General features: G+C 42.9%; 1 protein-coding gene across 2 annotated transcripts in view; it reads right to left on the bottom strand.

Annotated features, from left to right (window-relative positions):
- Positions 1-22,171, bottom strand: part of GNB4 (G protein subunit beta 4) — a 40,089-nt gene that overhangs the window by 7,867 nt on the left and 10,051 nt on the right. For both annotated transcript variants that reach the window (XM_028731621.2, XM_077929752.1), the window contains exons 2-8: positions 8,108-8,215; positions 7,312-7,350; positions 6,069-6,175; positions 4,969-5,032; positions 2,540-2,702; positions 791-857; positions 507-708 (exon numbers count right to left, since the gene is read on the bottom strand). In XM_028731621.2, the coding sequence (XP_028587454.1) occupies positions 507-708; positions 791-857; positions 2,540-2,702; positions 4,969-5,032; positions 6,069-6,175; positions 7,312-7,350; positions 8,108-8,164 (699 nt within the window). In that variant the 5' untranslated portion in view covers positions 8,165-8,215. The remainder of the gene's footprint in view (positions 1-506; positions 709-790; positions 858-2,539; positions 2,703-4,968; positions 5,033-6,068; positions 6,176-7,311; positions 7,351-8,107; positions 8,216-22,171) is intronic.

The following is a 22,171-nucleotide window of genomic DNA, read 5'->3' as shown; positions in this document are numbered from 1 at the left end:
TGGAAGATTCCCCACATGGAATGTGGCCCTTAGGTAGAAGGTTCATTGCTCCCATTATATAGCACGCTGGCTTGAAACCTGACTTTAGCAGACACTTTTTTTAAAATGGCAAAAAAGAAAAATGAACCCCTGGTTTCTCTTCCCATCGTTTTACAGCAGTTTAAAAAGAAAAGTTAATTTGGTCATGTGAGAATCTCAGGGATCAGAACTGCTGGATCAGAAAGACTGGCATTAACAGGGACTTCATGTTCTCCTGCTTCACCAGTGCCTCTTCACCACAAACACCCCGTGGTTGATAAGAGGCTTTTCTTCTCCTGTGTCAAACTGACTTTTTGTGTGTGTGCTTTCCTCACAGCAGCCAACCTGCCAATATTCCATGACCCACTCATCCACATTTGACCACACTTGTGGCAGCTCCCTCAACACCCTGAAGTGCACGTGCATGACAGCACCGTTTAAATTCATGATTTCCCTCTCGGTGTATTTGAACATAGCTAGCCACTTACGCAAACTGCATTGATGTCAGACACGTGCCCTGTGAAAGACTGCCTGCACATTCCGTCTCGAATATCCCAGAGCTTGGATGACGCGTCACAGGCACCCGAAACAAAGGTGCTCATGTCTGGGCTTAGAGAGAGACTCATTACATCACCGGTGTGCCCAGTAAAAGCAGTAGTCTGCTGGCCAGTCTCAATGTCCCATAGAGCGCTGTGAGCAAAAGAAAAACATTTGAACACAGAAGGTTAAAACAGTTCAAGGCATGTCACGAAAGAAAACCCAAGAAACTCACCAGGTGGTATCTCCTGAGCTTGTGACGATTTGGTTGTCATCTAGAAAGCGACAACAAGACAAATACCCTAGAAATGCGAAACAGGAAACATGTCAGAGGCAAAATCTATCACTTAAGAAGAGATCCAAAATGCAGATTGTGTGCGTTATGTAACTGAAATCCAGTGCCCTGAAAGTTTCAGCTTTTATTCATTTAAATTATTTTCAACCCTCAAGGCTGCAAAGGTTTGGTGTTAGGTGGGCATCTCAGGAGCTGGGAAGAAGCTGCACAGATAAGTAGATGAGTAATTCTTCTCTAAATGAAGGGTGGTGTATAAATTCTAATTCTAATAACAACAGCGCAGCAGCACCTAGGCCATATTGAGTCATACACTGGAATACGCTTCCAGGTGCCAACTTTAAATCTCCTATTCCGCTTCAGGCATAAAACGTCTCTCTGTCAGCAACCATGCCTTAATTCACAAGGAGTCAGCACAGTGGGAGAGAACACTGCTCTCTGCCACTCCAATTTGGCCGCAGCCTCTCCTCAGTCCAGCTGTAGGCAGGCCGCTGGAGCAGGGATAGAGCACGGAAACCATGCAAGATAGAAATAAAAATTTAAAAATAGTGTGGCTCCCCAAATGGGTTATCCCCAAAGGAATACAGCCCTAAATATAAAAGAGGTTCCCCACCCAACTTAAAACAGCCAGCCAAATGTCTCATAGAAAATATTTGGGAAGACATCTCAGGTGAGCAGGAATTCCCAAGGCCAGACTGTGTGTAGCTCTCAACACACTTCACTTGGAACAGTAAAATCATACATCTCAAACTATGTGCACATGTTGACATGTTTGCTTAAATGCACTCAGGTTGCAGATTCACCCCTTCTTGACTATTACCTTTTGACACCTTCACACAGAATTTGGACTAGGAACAATGGCTGCTCATTTGCAAGCCATTAGCAGAAATTTCAGGTCTCTCTCCCCCACCCTCCAAATTCTTTTATGGCCGCTATAGTACAGCACTGAGGACAGACCAGGTTGGACCGACCCACAGGCTTGCAGGAGCTACTTTTTAAAAAAACCAACAATCCTCAGATTCAGAAACCTGGAGCCAGGATGGATATAAACTTGGACTTGAAAAATGGGGTGCCTCTGAGCTCATGCTCAGTGCAGGAATTTATTTTCAGTACCACAACAAAGTAGTACACAGTCCTTACTGAGAAATTCACCAGTTGATCAGAATCTCTCTTCCCTATACCCACAGAATACAGCATTGGGTTTGGACAGAAGAACCTTAGGCCACAACTTGCGCAGTCAAATTCTGGTTTAAAGCCTGGCTTGTTGGGAAGCTATTCATCATAGCTCCCCAGTTTGCATTTAATGGGAAGCTGCAATGAACGGTGGCTTCCTGGTTGGTTGTGCCACTGGTGCAAAGGGAGAAGCGAAGCTGCAGCAAAAGGGTTGTGTGTGAATGAAGTCATAAGGTTAAAACACGGCTTGGCAATGACATTGGCTGATAAGACACATTAGCTCAGCAATTGGGAAATGTGTTTTTTTCCCGGGGGGGGGGGGCATTGAAAGTAGACAGGATAGAAGATGACCGGTTGTAGCAGAACAGTTTCTGCCACAACAAATCTATCTAGTTATGTATTCACTTTCGACTCCTCTGCTTTTAGGGAAGTTCAAATTAAGTCACAATTTGGGGAATTGCAGAAGTTCATATAAAGTCACCATTTCATCGAAACAAATAGAAACAGAAGCCTGCTGACCAGTATGTCCGGGTAGTTCTCTGCTCACTCGTACATTGCCCTCTCGTGTCTTCAGGTTGTATATGGAGCAGATGTTGTCCAATCCACCACAGGCGACGTAATTGCCAGATGGGGCGTATGCACAGGTCATGACCCAGGAAGATCTTAAAGGAATGGCATGCATCTTCAGGGCGGAAGGGAGGAAAAAAAACACAGTTAGAAGGGGAAAGTTGCCCCCTGAGCATGAATAAACTTCTTCCAGAACCATACGCAGGCTTTGCCAGGGTTGACTGAACTACCACTGCTGCACTGAGAGATGCTGTTCATTCACAGATGACATCTTCATCTTCTACATGAAGAACCAAGAGTTCATGGCAAATACGGAGAGAACAACATTATGAAGTGAGGGAATATATATATTTATGTTCTCAAATTGCAACTTCTCCAATTTTACTTGGATTTTCGTAAGGTCAGAACATTTTAAACAGGTGCTATGATATTCCCCTCAACAAGAAGCAAGCATCTCAGCAGGCTGCTCAATCACTGGGTCATCAAAAAGAAGTCAGTCAGTATTTTCATTTCTCTGAGTCATTATTAATATTTGATTTACTAACCGGAGTTACATATTCCTGTGACACATCAACAGAGTATAGAATCACAATTAAAACATGTGGCACGGAACAGTCTAAAAGACAAACTGCTTTGTGTAAACCTCTTTTGAGGTTGGATTATTGCTGGGGTGTTTGTTTGGTTTTTACAGTCAGGAGGCATATAAATTTTACGAAATCGATAAAATTTAAAATACAAGCGGAGGAGTGCTTTCAGACATTGTAAGCGAGTTTTAAAACAGGAGTCAATACACTTTGCCCAAACAGTGAAACCATTTGGCTCTGCTTTAGATTATGTTCCAATGTCTCCTATGTTTTCCTCAATTTACCAATAACCTTCAGTAACCTGCCCTGTGGCATAACATAAAGGTAAAGGGACCCCTCACCATTAGGTCCAGTCGTGACCAACTCTGGGGTTGCGGCGCTCATCTCGCTTTATTGGCCGAGGGAGCCGGCGTACAGCTTCCAGGTCATGTGGCCAGCATGACTAAGCCGCTTCTGGTGAACCAGAGCAGCGCATGGAAACGCCGTTTACCTTCCTGCTGGAGTGGTACCTATTTATCTACTTGCACTTTGATGTGCTTTCGAACTGTTAGGTTGACAGGAGCAGGGACCAAACAATGGGAGCTCACCCTGTCGTGGGGATTCGAACCGCCTACCTTCTAATCGGCAAGTCCTAGGCTCTGTGGTTTAACCCACAGCGCCACCCGCACCCCTGTGGCATAACATATTGTATTATTATCATTTACTTCATTAACTAAACACTTTCCCTAGTCCTCCAAGCAAGCATGGAGAAAAGTGGATAGATCTGCCAAGTTCTGGTTGCCAAATTATAGCTACCCCTACTGCCCAACCCAGAAGTGTGTGGTCCCCAGGCTTCCCCTTTCTCAAAGAGCAGGATGCTGCCCTTTACCTTGTGCTACACCTCTGAAGTGCAGCATGAGGTTTGTGGGGGGGTGGGGAGAGAAATGCCTGCTCTCTTTCCAGCTCTAAGCTAGGAGCTGAAGATTGGGGGTGGGCAGAAAATGGGCCTGCCCCCCCCCAATAACTCAGTGTGTGCAGTGGGGAAGAGAGGTCTGCTTCTACACTTCTGCCACATTTCCAGCTCAGCACTGAAAGTTAGGGGGAGGCAGAGAGGTGCCTCTGTCTGTAACTCCAGGCTCATATTGCTCACCAGAGCACAGCTTTCCGGCTTTCCTCTGGCCATAGCAAACTGGACGAGTCCCAGTTTTTCAAACCTGGGATTTTTATGGTCCCAAGCAAGTCCAGAAGCAAACAGAGTCCTCACTGGGAATCAGAGGCAGCTGATTTTGCCGGCCACTAAACAGATGCAAAGATAGTCAACCAGACTAGACAAGATATAGCTTCTGCTTTCTCGTGGGGTAAATTTAAGAACCGGGCATATTTCAAAAAGCACCGCCTTTTCAGATTGCAATGCAACTGCTTTACATCAAAGAAACCTGCCGTTCCCAAAAGATACCTGTAACCCCACATCAATAGATGACCCCCCTCTCAGAAGTAGACAAGAGACCCAACAGTGTTTTCCCCAAGCAAGTGAGCCGCAGTTGTTAAGAGCAATGAGATGGAAGAGTCAATGAGAGGCTTGAGTAAGTAAGTGTAAAAAATAACAATAAACGAAAGCAGAGTTAGAATTATTGGTGGGTGGAGAAAATAAAAAGCAAAAGAGTAAATAGAGGGGGGAAACTGAAAAAGTAGTACTTCAGGTAGAGAACAAAAAGAAAATAAAAATAGCAGTGGAAACAAAAAAGCAAGCCCACCAGCAATAGGCACATAAAAAAAATTGCCAAAACAGATTACTTTTTTAAAAAACAAAAACTCTACCTTGTTTGTTGTGTAACTATCCCAAATAATTAATTTTCCATCTTGGGAAGCGCTCACTAGTAGCCTAAAGATAACCACAAAACACACATACACACACAAAAAAGACAGTATCAAGTTAACTTTGTGCCTCGATTGCTAGGTTTCAAATTTGGTAAGCATCACGTACATGCATCCGGCCGCTCACCAAGACCCTGATTTTGCCTTTTCCTCTTGCAAGTCGCATGGCTTTGACGCATCAGCAGAGGACGTCTAGGCAACATGTTGCAAAGTCAATCGTGCTTTACCTTTACTGAACTCTAAACAAATGCTTGACATTCTAGCAGGGGTGGAGAGATGGGCAGAAAGGGCTCCTGTATACTGTTATCTTCCCTTAAGAGCAGGCTTGAGGGTCAGGTATGGCAGGTTCCCCAACTGCAATGCTCTCATAGGAGTAATGCCAGCTGTTCATTTACGTAGAGGGAAAGGAAATATGTGTTCTCCAGACAGCTTTCAGGTAGGAAAAACTTAGCCTACCCTCCCTATGATGATGGCAGTTTCTTGGTCATGGAGGAATTAAAGGTGCAGGTTTTGCATACCCCAAACGGTCTTGCTGATTGCAGCCTTATTAATTTTGGCATGTGGGCTTCCATAGAAACAATTAAAACCACTTCTACCTGTGTAACTCTTCCATCCCTTTTCTTGATGCAAGAGACAGAAAGAACTCTGGAACCAAAATATATATTGTTTAACTGCTAAAGGAGTTTCTAAGATTGTATGGCTTACTGAGGATGAACAGGTTAAACGCTTGCATCTGTTTTTAAGTATAAAAAAACCAACAACCCTTTTTTCAGTAGTATTTTCTTCTGGTACTTCTATATATTCAAATCTAGTATTTTATTAAGCTTGTCCAAAGCATAGCTAAGCCTCCCTACCAAATGATTGGGCCTTTAAGGGGGATCAAGGGCTCCTTGAGCATGTAAATGTTCTGTTGCTGTTTGCTGTGCTTAATTTATGAATATATTTATAGCATGCAGGTCTCATGTGGGCGTGTAGAGTGCACACGGCTTTCCCCCAACAATGGCAAGAATCCTCCGACATGCACATCAGCTCCCTGTACAAACCTTGAATCGGATCCCCAATGCATGGCATATATTTTAGCTAGATGGCCTCTCAAGGTACGTCTTGTGCGCATCTGGATTCGGCCCACCGAGTCAAGGCTTGTGGTGATCTAGGCAGGAAAGGAGAAGAACATGCATTACTCCAAGCCTTCTTCTGGGCAGAGTAAGACTACAGAACATCTAAATACCAAGGACATTTTCACAGGTGAATCTTACAGCAGCATTTCCTTATTCAGAAAGGGACAGACCAACTGAGAACTGGCATCAATGTTATCAGGCTCCAGCTTCCAGACTGAATCTCTACGTGGAAACTCAGCATGTTGTAGAAGATTTCTGGTGCATGTTTTAGGAGGAACTACAGCAGATAGCTCCCATAGTAAATATCTCATGTGTGAAGGAGCCCAAGTCTATAACCAGGAGGTAACAGGGCTTCTGATAATGAAGTAACCATTTAACGAGCATTGTGCAATTAAGTAATAGGCATATTCCACAGTAACTCACTTTAATCAAGCCTGGTTGAAATCAAGTGAATGGGTTTTACACCGAAGTTATTACTTTATTAGCAGCCGCAGCTTCATCAATTTCGTTTATGAATTGAGGCATCTCAAAGCAATTTAAAACTTATATAGAACAGTTTAATATATAAAAATTACACACACACACACACACACACACACACACACACACACGTTTAAAAACAGCAGCAGCAGATACATAAAACCAATTCCAATCCACTACAGATATCAGCTGGGATAAATATCTCCGTTTGTTGAAAGTGGAAAATCTTTAGCAGACACTGAAAATGCAACAGATAAGCTGCCAGTCTGATATATATTGTGGGGAGCTTCAAAGGGCAGGTGCTTCCACAGGAAAGGCCCGATTTTGACATCGTAGAAATGGATCTTCTGAAACGATGGTAGCTGCATGATGCCCTTGGAGTTTAATGAGTATGTACTGGGTAAGGTGATATTTCAAGTTCCCCATGGATTGCATGAACTATACAAGGTTATTATGAATCAAAATGAACTACTACTTGACTTTGTGTCCTAAACCTTTTAGCTACAGCAATATCCCCTCCCCTGAAATGCCCCACAGGCAAGAATGAACATCTTTGTCTTTTAGTTTATCTGGTTGTTTTATGTTTCTGATACTGATTTTATTTCACCCTGTTTATTTTATCGCAGTTAGCTGACTAGGGGGCTTCAGGCGGCAATGTAGAATATTCGTTTAAAACACGCATACATACCTGAGCAAGAGTTGTGTCACTACACGCTTTTCTAGCATCCTTTAAAATAAAACAAACAAATATAAATCTACGCAGAAGAAATTGGAATTTGAAGAACAGTGTTATCATGGAGGTTGATTCCAGCTTCCTCCTTCTTGGCACAGTTAGCTTTCTATACGCCGTGAGTTTTAGCCTTGAAATGTGTGTTCAAACATGCCAAACACTACCTGAGGCTTAAAGTAGCTCAGTCCTGTAGTGCAGTCAAAATCCTGCACGACAGCCCCTACAGACTAAAGCTTTCTTTCTCAGCTGATGACAAGTGTGAAAAGAGATTATACTACCACACATTGGCTTGCTCAGCCTGACCCCTTAATCTCAGCCTTCAATCCTGAACCCATCATGGGCGATAATGGAACTCAGAATCAGGGTATAAACACAGGCTGTCGTGTTCGTTCTTAGCCTGTGCTAGAGCATCGCAGCCACAGGGGGGAAAGCTCACACATGCACCTGTTGACTCTGAATCCATCACAGGAGCTGAGCAAGACAGCTTTGAAAACCTCTCAGGAATGAATGCTGATTTCATTCACACATGCAGTGAGGAGACCCTAAGGAGGCCCAACACTGTATCCCAAGAGCTTTTAAAATACAGCACCAGCCCCCCCAATGGTGCTTTGCCCACCAAGTGAAGAACTCACAGAGGGAAAGGTGTTGGGAAGGGAAAGGAGGCAAAGGAGGAAAACTCTGTTTTGTTCTCCTCAAGATGTTCACGGATCCCAACTTATTTAGCATCAACAGCATCCCAAAAGAAACTCCTTACTCTGATTTGATTCCGGAGTTGTTCCGCCTCCTGCCGCAACTGCTCCAGTTCACTCATTCTCCTGAATGACTCTCTTTTCAACCTTCACTGTACTTTTGAAGAAGATGTCTGCCAACAAAGAGGGGGGGGGGAATAAAGAAAATACAGTGGTGCCTCGGGTTGCATACGCTTCAGGTTACATACGCTTCAGATTACAGACTCTGCTAACCCAGAAATAGTACCTTGGGTTAAGAACTTTGCTTCAGGATGAGAACAGAAATTCTGCTCTGGCGGCACGGCGGCAGCGGGAGGCCCCATTAGCTAAAGTGGTGCTTCAGGTTAAGAACGGACCTCCGGAACGAATTAAGTACTTAACCCGAGGTACCACTGTAATACCTTCTCCACCTCCCAACACATCACAAGAGACAAAAATACAACTTACTGAATTGACTGAATTTTTTTATTAGTGCCCTTCATCCCTTTCACCACCTCTACTCGGGATATGTTACAATACCACCACAACACTTGGCATTCACCGAATACATTTCGCGTGCGTAATGTTTCGCACACATTGTCTCGGTAATCCTTACAGCAGCCCCGAACAAGGAAGTCTGGATTGCCCTCCTGTCGGAGAAGGGAAGCTTGGGTGGGCTGGGGAAGTGGAAGAAGAGAATACTGGTCTGCCCAGGGCCACCTTGCAAGTTCAGGGCCAAGATGCAATTTCAGCTAGGGAATCCCTTGCTCATAAACCTCAGTAAGGGAAAGACAAAGATGATGGGAAAGATACAAGCATTTCTCCTTCCTCAGTTCTAATGCACAGCCACAGGGCAGATGCAACAGTCAAATAAGGCAGCCATGCATTCTGAACAGGAAACAAGCAAAGATACTGGAAGCCCAAGGATAGCATTTTGGCCACAGGAACAGTATTTTTGCCCAATGAGTCCTTCCTTAGCAGGCTTAAAATGCAAGTAACTCGTTGCCCCCAAAGAGGGCTTTTGCTGGCATTTCACATTTTGTGTTCTTAACAAGCAGAACAACATAACTTTTATTTCATTCTCTTTCTATTATTTATATGTACCACGGATATCTCTGGAAACAGTAAATTGATGCGGCTCAAAGCTTTCAAAAGATGCTTCAGCCTCATTAGGCACCGAGGTGAAAATTTAATTACCTTAAAAGCAGCTCTTTATTCACTTAACAATGCCATATTGCAGTGAATGCGTTAGCTCCTTGAACGTGGAGAGATCTTTCCCAGGAAGGGAGGGAGCAAAGGGATGAAGTCAGAGTCGCAAACATATCCACATGACACACACTGAAAAATAACGTATCTTGTGCTTCCTGAAAAGCACAAAATATAAAATACTTCCACACCCATACCTTGTTTAAGGGATGCAAGGCTTTGCAGCATAATGGAAAAAGTTCCCATTAAAAGGTTTGAACAAAGTGAGCACAACTCCAAGCTTTCAGTCTATGTCATCCTCAGCAATGATGAGCGTGGTAGAACTCAATTCATACTATTATCTACCCCAACCTATTGAAAGTAGCTCTTTGCTCTTCTAATGACTTCCTTGAGTTTCAGACATGTGCCCAGGAAAGAGAGGAAGCAAAATTTTAATGTGCATAGTGTGAAATGGAGGAAACCAAGATCATCCTGCGTTTTCTGCCATCATGTGGAGTTGTAGCATATATACATCCTGTGTTTAATAGGGATTGCCCTGTCAATGGCGGTTTACATGTATAGCACATAAAATACAAATATGAATGAGAAACATCCATTTACAGAACTTTAACTCTATCGGCAATAAAAAATCAAATTTTCATACCATTATCTCACTACAATGGTGGCTAGACAGGTCTTCTGGGAAGACCATGAGCAGGGATGAAGGCAAGAGCTCTTTCCTGCAGTCATAGGGTGCTTATGAATATTAGTTAGGGGGCATGCGAACATGGGGGTTCCTTTCAGTCATCCTTATTGACAATGACAGACCCATCCTTCAGGAATGTGTCAATCCCTTTTTAAAAGGCATCACCACACCTTGCAACAACCAAGCTACATATGCAATTATGTATTGCATATTATTATATTTTGCCTGCCCTTAGCGTATATGAGAACGGAAGAAAACATTGTCTGTATCCAGTTTCTCCATACCAATGTACCATTTTAGGAACCCTATCAAGTCCTCCCTTAATTGTCCTATCTTTTGGACTTAACCCTGCTTATTAAAAATCTGCTTAGTTTCAGCAAAGACACTATTACTCTAATTTCAAATTAAAATGGGGCAGGGGGAAGCAACTTAGGTCACATTTTAAAAATATTCTTAAAGATGTGTTTTTATCCTCCCCCAACTCAAAATGACCAAACTGTCCAAAGAAAGTGGTTGAATGTTTCACCAAAAGGTAGGCATATTAAAGCACAGACAAGAACCAGGCTTAAATCAGCTTTCATTCACACACAAACACACAATACTTACCCTAAAATGGCATGGGATATTCAAAACAAATTACAGTGTTACCTTGGTTCTTGAACGTAATCCATTCCGGGAGTCCGTTCGGCTCCCGAAACCGTTTGAAAACCAAGGCGCAGCTTCCGATTGGCTGCAGGAGCTTCCTGCACTCAATTAGAAGCCATGGAAGCCGCGTCTGACATTCAGCTTCCGAAAAACGTTTGCAAACTGGAACACTTACTTCTGGGTTTACGGCGTTCAGGAGCAGATTTGTTCAACAACTAAGCCATTCTCTCAACAGTCACACATGATGCAAACCAGCACCATGAACAAGTAAAACGAAATGTATCTAGCTGCTGAAGTACCACACACCTCATTTTCAATATGATCCTAATGTTAATTAGACTAATTTGCAATTAATACAAGGTACAGATACTTCACTTATAGAGGTTGTTTACGACAAGTTGTGGTTGCTGCTGCGGTTTCCTATCGGTATCAGAATTCTAAACAAGCATTCCTACACAGCCAAAGTGTTAAAGAAATCTTTTATTGTTTCACAAGTCCTTTTGTTTCTTCAAAAAATAAGCACAGGAAACAAGCCTAGGTGTGTCCTTGATCTTCTAAGGTTGAAAACACTGTGCACATTTTCAAAAGGGTTCTGCGGCAACGTGTGCCATAGCAGATCTACTACAAAAGCACAGAAGGCTTTAACTCATCATAGTGTAACAACCAAGAATCAGTGGAGGACTAGATTCTTTCACCCAATTCCACGCCCCAACTACTGCATCCTGGGACAACACAGCCCATGGTGCTTGAAAGGCCCCCACAACCCTCTGAAAATGATGCCAGGGAAAAGAGCCACTGCAGAAGCTTGCTCACATACGATACAGCCAAGATCCAAAAGGTTGAGAAAGTAGAAATCAGAATGCTCAAGGATCTAAAACGTGTCTTGCAGTAACTACAAGATCATCAGCTGTAGATTCCTGCTGTTGGGTACCCACACAAACACTCTGCCATTTTGACTTGAAATGTGGACGCAGTGTTCCCCAATCTCTTAAGCATGATAGGCTCTCTCATCAAACACTTATCTTCCGTGTGACTTGGGCAAAACAACATTCTTGGGCAACTTGATTGGCAGGAATTTATTCAACAGTATGAGGCTCACAGGTGAAAGGGAGAAGTGTGACCTATTGGTGCTATAGCCATTTTGTAAAAAGTATCAGCTTCACTGCTGATGCCCCTCAAAGCTTTCCTCGGCCAGCACAGCTCTGGCACTTAAAGAACACATTAAGACAGCTTGCATCATCACGCAGCTGTGACATTTAGTGCACAGCTGTAACATCTCAGAGAGCACAAAGAGGGATATAGAACCATTGCCTTTTTATACACCACTGATCACCCAAAAATAATTAACAGTCATTGCTCTCGGTGCTAACACTTAATTTGATAGATCTTCCCAAAACGCAACCATGGTTGTCTTCAAACTGGATTGCTTTTAAAAAAGCAAAAAACCTTTCAGTTAGAAGATACAACTTTATAATGACTGTACACCCTTATCTTTATCATTAGATTTCTTACCCACCCTTCCAACATATGCTCCCATGGCAGATTACAACAATTTGAATATAGAATATTAAAAGGAGTTAAAACAATTTACTGATACTGATTTTTCCTCAGGATTTACTCCTGAAGTTGAGCCCCATCTGCCCCTTATTTCCCTCTACAGCACATGAAGCAACCACCTTCTTGACCACCGGACTCACTATTGGTCTCATCTGCTCAATCCACCAGAGCCTGCCTTCGCATGTAGGGGATGTCCCTAACTCATTGAGGGTTTCAGAGACCCATCATCTACCCTCACCTGAGTTAGCTAGCCAGTCAAAGGCGTTTCCTGGGGTGTGGTCGCTGTCACATGCTGACAGCATCCAGGAGCCACAGGTGAGAGCTGAGTGCAGAGTGGGAATCAAAGGTGGACAAACTAGCGCAGAAGGAACATGGCATGTCCCCAACCAGAGGTTCTACCCTTCCACTAACAACCCAAAGTATATTGTAGAATTCAATGAAAGTGAAATTGAATTAATATGACACCTACACAGACTCTAATGATGGTTTATACGATCCAGGTTCCTCTTAACCAGGATTTGCAAAACAGCTTTGGTGTTAAGACTGGGGCCACAGGTAGTCGTGATGCAGACATAATGTTAAATGAAGAGGAGAAGGGAAATTGTGCAGAAGTGGGGGAAAGTGCAAGCCTAACCAATGAAGACATTACACCTGCAGTGGGCCAATAATTTATTCTACCAAACGAAAAGAAAAAATCAAATTGTGATCTGTTCTGGAAAATGGTCTTTTCAGACTGGTTTTTCAGATGTTTTAGCAGATATAAGCAAAATATTAACATTTACAAAGGGCACTGAACTGGAAGAGACAGCTTACCCATTTAGAATGCAATACTTCAAGGAGTAGGGACTTCAAGGGACGCGGGTGGCGCTGTGGGTAAAACCTCAGCGCCTAGAACTTGCCGGTCGTATGGCCAGCGGTTCGAATCCCCGCGGCGGGGTGAGCTCCCGTCGTTCGGTCCCAGCTCCTGCCCACCTAGCAGTTCGAAAGCACTCTCAAGTGCAAGTAGATAAATAGGGGCCGCTCTATAGAGGGAAGGTAAACGGCGTTTCCGTGTGCTGCGCTGGTGCTGGCTCACCAGCTGCAGCTTCGTCACGCTGGCCACGTGACCCGGAAGTGTCTTCAGACGGCACCGGCTCACGGCCTCTAGAGCGAGATGAGCACGCAACCCTAGAGTCGGACACGACTGGCCTGTACGGGCAGGGGTACCTTTACCTTTACCTATTTCAAGGAGTGCCTCTCCCCGTATCAACCGACCTGGACCCTGCAATCATCATCTGAGGCCCTTCCTCATGTGCCTCCTCCACGAAAGGTCCGGAGGGCGGCAGCACAAGAACAGGTCTCTTCTGCAGTAGCTCCCCATTTGTGGAATGCTCTCCCCAGGGAGGCTTTCCTGGTGCCTTCATTACATATCTTTAGATAGGCAGAAATGTTTCTCAATAACTAGGCCTTTGGTTGATTAAGCATTCTATGCCCTTTCAATTGTGTTGGGGGGGGGGGGCTTATTGGTTTGTTGGTTTGATTTTATTATTACAAGTATCCCGTCTCCCTTACCTGAGATTGACACATGGGCGACTGCGTATACTTGAGGCGCCAGGAAATAGCCCCCCCAAAAAAACTTATGTGCATTTTGTTGGGGGGGGGGGCGGAATGTAACCCCTGCCTAAGTGAGGAGTTGCCTGTATTATGTATTTTGTGTTCTCTTTTTGTATTTTTATGTTGTGAACCACCCTGTGATCTTTGGGTGAAGGGCGGTATACAAATCTTCATCATCATCATCGAATCTCAAGAAGACAAGTGGATGCTATGTACCGTTCTATTTCCAGGTCTGCAAGTCATCTTCAAATGAATCACGGTTAAAACATGACAAGGAAAAAATCTTACTGGTATAAACAGCAACATGACTCAAAGTTCTCCCAAGGCGGCTGAAGATAACAATAAACTATCTAGTCAAGAGTTTGAACCCAACAGATTTTGTCACAAACACATATTCTATCTATGGGCCGAGGGCAGACACCAAGTCTGATAAACCTTCACAGTGCTGAATCATAACCACAATGTTATTGGATGGGAAAGACGCATGATATCAAATGGTACCACGACATTGAGGATGTATAAATGTTCAGACGCAGCACTCTGCATAAAGTGGCTGCAGATGCTTCAGAAGTTTGCTCCCTTAACGGCATTGCGTATAGAAAAACTGTCCAGAAATCAAGAGGAGATTCAAAAGTTGTTTGTGTTATGGCATGGAAGTCCGATATCGAAAGGAACGAAGTAAAAAAAAAAAAGTCTACTGGACACCCTTTACACACACCTAAAGCAGAATCCCAGACTTTATATTAGTAAACCCTAAAAGTCTTATGATAGGTCAGTATTGTCACCAATACTCAGCTGGAGGCTGAGATAGCAGCCTGCCTAAGGCTGACACCTTGGCCCAGGCTTCCTCAACCTCGGCCCTCCAGATGTTTTGAGACTACAGTTCCCATCATCCCTGACCACTGATCCTGCTAGCTAGGGATCATGGGAGTTGTAGGCCAAAAACATCTGGACGTTGAGGAAGCCTGCCTTAGCCAATTTAAGTCTCATGACTGTTAAAGTGAACCAAGGATTTGGCCTCCATGCCCAACAGTCACATGTACATTGTGGATTATGGCTGCAAGCCCTAGACATGACTCCTAGCAAAAATAGAACTACCAACAGAACTACCAAGACTACCATGGAGTAATTCAACATGATTATTTATTTCGCACAGCACACTTGCCACTGAAGTCACACAGCAAAACTTCCATTCCTTTAAATGGGACAGAACTGCATCAAAACTTATTTATCTACTTCAAAGGCTTCATTCTTTAGGAGGGGAAAGCAATCTGCTTCCTTTCGACAATACTCTGCAGGTTGCTTTTTGTTCTGGTTCTACAAGGACCACCTCTAAGCAAGATCACATGATTGTTCAAAGTAGTATAGGAATAAAGAGTCTTGAAGTGAATTTTAGACATGGGAGAATGAAAAAGGCACTTCGCTTCCATGGACTGCCAAACCGATCATCCCCCAGATACTCAAGCAATCATCTGACTGGATGTCTTGCAGGTGCTGTACAGTGGTGCCTCGCAAGACGAAATTAATCCGTTCCACGAGTCTCTTCGTCTTGTGGTTTTTTCGTCTTGTGAAGCACGGCTATTAGCGGCTTAGCGGCTATTAACGGCTTAGTGGCTATTAACGGCTTAGCGGCTTTAAGAAAAAGGAAACAAACTCGCAAGAACTTGCAAGACATTTCGTCTTGCGAAGCAAGCCCATAGGGAAATTCGTCTTGCGGAACGACTCAAAAAACGGAAAACCCTTTCGCCTAGCAAGTTTTTCATCTTGCGAGGCATTCGTCTTGCGGGGCACCACTGTAGGTGAAATATACAATAGGTAGATAAATACAGTACAATGTTAATTTGCAATACATTGGTACCTCTGGTTACGAACTTAATTCGCTCCGGAGGTCCACTCTTAAGCTGAAACCGTTCTTATCCTAAGGTGCACTTTTACTAATGGGGCTTCCCGCTGCACGCACGCCTCCGGCGCACAATTTCCATTCACATCCTGGGGCAAAGTTTGCAACCAAGGGCAGCTACTTCCGGGTTAGCGGAGCTCATAACATGAAGCGTTCGTAACCAGAGGTGCCACTGTAAAGCGCAAACATGCAGTACATTTTGACTAACAACACTTCTTCTATTGTGGCTTCTTCAAACAGCAATGCTCATTTTTCAAGGCTCAGCTTAGTCTTAACGTGTATGAAGTCCAAACAACTGAAAAAATAAAAAGCTCCAGAGAGATAAAACTACACTGCTGTCCTGGCCTTAGAAAACTCCAACAGCAGAAACTCCAAACAAAGCAAGATTCTCTTCCATGGAAAAGCACATAAGATCAAGCTGTTCAAATGTGTACACTCGCACGTGTACATCAACAAGCACTGCCACCATCAAACTTCCTTTCAATTTAACTGGCACAATTCCAACTAAAATTAATCTAAGTAGACTAGGGCTTTTCTGATATTCTTATTTTCTAACCCTGTAAACAGGCCATTATAATTAACCCTCATATTATTATTGTTGAGGAGGAAAGATACGTGGATTGCTTCTTCTTTTTTTAGCCAAGTTCATAACAAAGACAAGCTGTGAACCAGACGTTTTCTAATACACAGCTGTCCCTTGAGCCACAAAGTTACACTGAAAATCATATTGGCATATGATAACCATGCATTTCCACAAGCATACATTTCTACAAACATACTTAATACTTGGCACCTTTGTAATAAAAACGTGAGACCATATGTCACTTTAGATGCCATTCAGAAACAATTTCAACTCCTTTAAAATGAATTGGCAACAACACGTAAGCTTTCCCCCCATCTCTGCCAATTACATTATACAGCACCATACTAATTTAAGTAACCCATACATTGTTTCATAACATCCCTTACTGGAGACTGGTTCCAGTATTTGAATATTCATTTATCTCTTTTCTTCTCTCCTTTTCAGTCCATTCCCACTGATAAATTGAGCCCTGCTGTACCATAAACTGATTGGCAGGTAGCCACAGCAGAGCTACTGTACATAAATCTTCCCAATGAACCATGATTGCAGCAAACACTAAGAGATTTTTGCACCATTCCACAATATCTAATGGAGCGCTGTGACGAGCAGATGTTCCTTTTGTTATGCCTCTTTTGAAACTAGAGGGACCCTGCAGGAGCTTGTCTGGACACAGCAGGTCTGGCAAGAGGTTGAGTGTGGCAACACCAGGCAGCAAAAGACTCAACCAACTGAAGCCAAATATGTAACATGGGCTTATGAAGTGTGAGATAGATCTGGGAAGAGGAAGGGGGAAATCACATGCAATTAAAAACAACCTGTAATGAAAAAATATGTACCTTCACCACAGAAAATCTTCGCCAACTCAACTGATTTAAGCTGAATCAGTTTAAAGGAGTGGAAGTTTAGACAAGCATAATTAGGACTACGGCCAATTCCCGTTTCATTCATTAAATCCCATTTCAAAGCAACCATATTAAGGCAACTTTCAGTGATCATGTGATTCCTACAATGTTCCATCAGAAAACACCAGAACATGTGGCTTCTTAAGGCATGGTTATTATTTTTTTATGTAGACCCTTATGGCAAGCAATGGCACAAGAAAAGCCTACAAGGAGGGGACTGGTACTGGAGCTGAAATTGTCTAATTTCAAGGCAAAGGGCAGAGGAGCCCCTTGGTTTGTTTGTTTTTTAATGTATTTTTATTAAAGATTTTCTTGATTTACAAAGGTATGTGCAATGTAGAGGAGCCCCTTGTTGATTTCAGCAGCAAGCCCTGCTAACGAAACCAACAACAGACTCCTCCAGACTTTGCATTGAGATTAGTCTACCTCTTCGCTAATTGTCCTCTTTGAAAGTTGAGCACTAAGTTAGGACACTGTAAGCGTGGAGGGCAGGGAGAAGAAAGAGGACAGAGCTGTGTTGCTTATTACAGGCAGTAACTATTCAGTAGATGCCTCTGACAATTGTGCAGCCAACTGCATTTTGTTAGCAACAATATTATAGTTCTGGAAAAACAGTGGGATAACCCTGAAACTAAAGTGCTTATCTGAAAGATGTCTGGATCTTGTACAATAAACGAGCAACAACTATACAACTTGTTGTGTACTCTAGAAATGTTAAGGTATGTCCACAAAAAGATAAAAAATAATAGTTACTAATCATGCCTTCCATGCAACAAGAAAGCCAAAATAAAACAAGCCAATCAGTAGTATACAGAGGTCATAGGAAAAGAAGGAAACCCTATCATTCTCACAAACAATGCAAAATAATGTTTCCAAGGACTACATCTCCATATTTCAATAACAATAAAAAAAGGAAATCTCACAACCTGCAGCTGGTAAGTTACTATGTATTAGAATTTAGACAGTGGCACCTTTCTCCTCCATAAGGGGATGCGGGTGGCGCTGTGGTCTAAACCACTGAGCCTCTTCGGCTTGCCAATCAGAAGGCCAGCAGTTCAAATCTGTGTGACGGGGTGAGCTCCTGTTGCTCTGTCTCATCTTCTGCCAACCTAGCAGTTCGAAAGCATACCAGTGCAAGTAGATAAATAGGTACCGCTGAACTCTGGAACTCATCACAGCTCTCCATGCACCAGTAGCAATTTAGTCATGCTGGCCACATGACCCAGAAAGCTGTCTGTGGACCAACACCGGCTCCCTTCTCCTAGAAAGCAAGATGAGCACCATACCCCATAGTCACCTTTGGCTGGACTTAATCATCCAGGGGTCCTTTACCTTTAACCCCTCCTCCATAATCTGATGGGGGAAAGAAGTCTCAGTTCACAAACTGCACACTTCCTTAAAGTTATCAACAATAGCATATCATAGACAAAGGGTCCCAAATCAATGAACTCAGGATTAGATAGAAAGCACCAGATAGCATGCACCACCATCATCCCACTGAGTGTCTAGATAACTACAAATCCTCTGCGTAAGCAAGGCTCATCCTACCTGTTCTCACTGACAAGATGTGTTAGCTTAAAGTCAGATAACTCACATCCACCACTCTCCTTAAAACATGTGCTATTCTGTTCTGAGTCAATACGGTTCCCATTCCCCTACCTATCCCCCCGTTCTGGACCGTTCTTCACTTCCCAGTTCCTGCTCCTGTATTCCTTGGATAGGCAGCTATTATCCTCAGCTTCACTCAACCCTATCTTTAGATCTCCCTTGAGTCGTCTCAACCCACTATGACTGTTTTACTCTTTCCTCCTCCTAGTTTTCCATGACTATGTCCTTGTCCTTTTCTTCTGGCTGTCGTCCCAGGACTCATCAATACACCCCTCAGTTGCAAAGCATGTTTTCCACTAAGGTCCTGGTCCTGGTCCTATAAAGAGAAAGAGGTTTATCCCTAAACAGGGGGGATTCCCACTAAGACATAAGCAGAAAAGATAAAATACAGGTAGTTTCATCTAAGAGAAATGAGTCCTTATTTGTACAGTATATGGTACTCCCAGATCACTCACTGTACCAAAAAGGACTCCTTTCACTTAGATCAGGTATCTTAAGCCTTTTCAGACCCAGATCACACTTTTAACCCAAAAATGAATTTGGGGACCCATTTCTTAATTTTTTACAACGTATTTGCATGGTGGACCCAGCTGTGATCAGACCATGACCCATTAGGGGGTTCCAACCCACCAGTTGAAGAAAGGTGTCTTAGATTAAATTACTTGTATTTCAGGCCTTCTGGTGGGTTCTCCCAAAATTCTGAATATAACAGTTGGTTACCTGGAACACCAGATGATGGTGGCTGTTGCAGTGCACGGCTGCATGTCTATAATGTTGAGGTTTTTGCCTTTTTGTGTGTCTTGTTTGTGACACTCAGTTGTCTTTTTTATTCCTGCTTTAATTTGCAGAATGAATTTAAAATGTTTTGCTAGCTACCCTTATAGAACTAATAGATCCACATTTTAACTTAAACAAAGTTGAAGTCAAGCAGATATGTGTCCTGATTAATGCCTACATAAGACAGACACACAGAGAGAGAAACACCCTGGGGCAAATAAGCTAAGCCAAGTTTCCTTAACGAAGGGCAATATTAGTAAATATTTTGTACCAACATTTACTGATAAACAACAATCTGTGGCTTCAGAAAGCCTTCAGAGAAACATTGCTCTGCTGTGACTCACCATGGATGCGACACATGTTAGCAAGTCTGGGATTGTTGTTCTCTGCATGTACCATCAGTGCAGCATTACAAATATATATTCAGTCCAAGCTTTAAAACACAAACCTGTGTCTGCATATTTAACCACTTTGTCATTTCTAACCCCCAAACAAAAAATTTTCAGTAAGCCATGACAGCATTAAGCATCAAACATAAAGGATACTAAAACCATGAGCAAATCACTGGGAAATCATGGAACCAATTGCCCTTGCCTTACCACAAGGTAAAAGTGCAAGTTCTTTAAAATGGCACTCATGTCACAAATCCCACATATCTTAAAATATTAGCTTAGAAAACAACTAAATATACGAAGTAGAACTTTGCTCCAAATCAAGATATCTTATCACCCTTACTTTTTACATACAAATAGATGGAACTAAATGGAAACTTCTTCAAAGGCTTTAGCCACATGATCAAAATTCCAGAAAAGGGACAGGCACAGTGGGGAATCTACTTTGCAACAGGTATAGCTACTAACAATTATAATTTTGCTAAATGCTTCATTTAGACTAAAATCTATACTACTGGCAACTCCCCACATAATCTCAATTTTCAAAGTGCTCGAGGTCACTAAGGTCAACTTCACACATGATGCACTGAGATAATTCCCATGAACGGGGAAAATATGTGTGTTTGGGATCCATATGAAGACTCGCTGCTGGGTGTAAGATTGAGAAGTGGCTACTTGCAGTTTCAAGACTTTCAGTTTCTGAGCACCTACTGATCTCACACATGCGCACATCATTGCAAGCCAAGATTCACATTAAGGTTCCAATGCGATATGCAGACAGCATTCCTCATCATCAGTGATGTCAGGGGTTTCTATTCAATAGGTTCAACATTTAGTCAGCCACATTCCAAGTAACACTCTGAATTCCTGTAACATATTGTCCCTGCCCCCTGCCTCTCTCTGTCTTTCTCTATATAACACATACAGGAATGCACCCAGACACACAAACGTACCCTAGGATAAGCATCTCTTACAGCAAAGTGAAATTAATGGGGCTTTGATTCCACAATGGGGAATAAAGATAAACCTCTAACAAATACCCAACAGGGGTAGCGCTAGATTTATTCTAGTTCTGCTCCCCTTGGCTAGGTCAGTGTTAGAGAAGGATTCTTACTGCCAGTCTGGTGGCTACACTAAATCCAGTGCTTTGCATAATTACCAGCAAGCTGCAGTTTCCCATTTCTTAAGTCCAACGGAACATGTGAAGAAATCCAGATATACGTATACAAGGCCAACATTTTCAAGCTCTGACTAGTGTTGCTCTCAGAACCTGGTGCAGAACAGCTTCCTCTCTTTGAATGGTTGACAGGTAGTCATTGTAGACTACTCTTACAGGCAAAACTAACGAAGAGATTTTTACAACATAATAAAAAAAAATGCTACGGCCATCAGAGGTCAGATAAATTTTGTTTAGAAAAGGGGAAGCGGATCCAGGCTGTTAGTTGGCCTTTTCTCCTCCTCAGTATATTCTGAACTACAAGTAGAATTGTTCTGTACTTAAAGTTTTATCCTCATGTTCTTCACTATCAAGTTTTACATAAGAGTCACCAAATCTGGGCGAAACTGATCCTTTATTTTCTGCCCAGTTGATCAGTGCAATAAATATTACTCACAACTAGTATTATCAGATGATTATTATTATTTCTTTTTAAAATTTCTATACCGCCCTTCATCTGGTTATCAGAATGCATGCATGCAAAGAGACAATTTAATTTACACCAAGTTCATGAACTCAAATGTGAGCGACCTTTCCTATGGCAGGAATCGTTAACCATTTCCCAACAGTTAATCCTTTTCAAACTGTGACACTAAGGATGCAGCATGGATAGCTAAACTGATGCCAAAAGTGATCTAAGCAGTAAGGTTTTGTGGCAGTCCAGGAAAGCATTAAGAGACTGTGGGCCGTACTGCACTATAATGGATTCCTGCTTGCCTCTCCTGAATTGCCAGCTCACTAGACTAAAGGATGGAAGGACAGATCGTGAAGCTGAGGCTCCAGTACTTTGGCCACCTCATGAGAAGAGAAGACTCCCTGGAGAAGACACTGATGCTGGGAAAGATGGAGGGCACAAGGAGAAGGGGACGACAGAGGATGAGATGGTTGGATAGTGTTTTCGAGGTTACCAGCATGAGTTTGACCAAACTGCGGGAGGCAGCGGAGGACAGAGGTGCCTGGCGTGCTCTGGTCCATGGGGTCACGAAGAGTCGGACACGACTCAACGACTAAACAACAACAAGACTAAAGGAAATAAACTACCCCAAG

Source organism: Podarcis muralis, chromosome 6 (genome assembly GCF_964188315.1).
Source record: "Podarcis muralis chromosome 6, rPodMur119.hap1.1, whole genome shotgun sequence".
Taxonomy (NCBI): Eukaryota; Metazoa; Chordata; class Lepidosauria; order Squamata; family Lacertidae; genus Podarcis; species Podarcis muralis.
The sequence above is the reverse complement of the archived record's forward strand: the minus strand, read 5'-3'. Positions and strand labels throughout refer to the sequence as shown.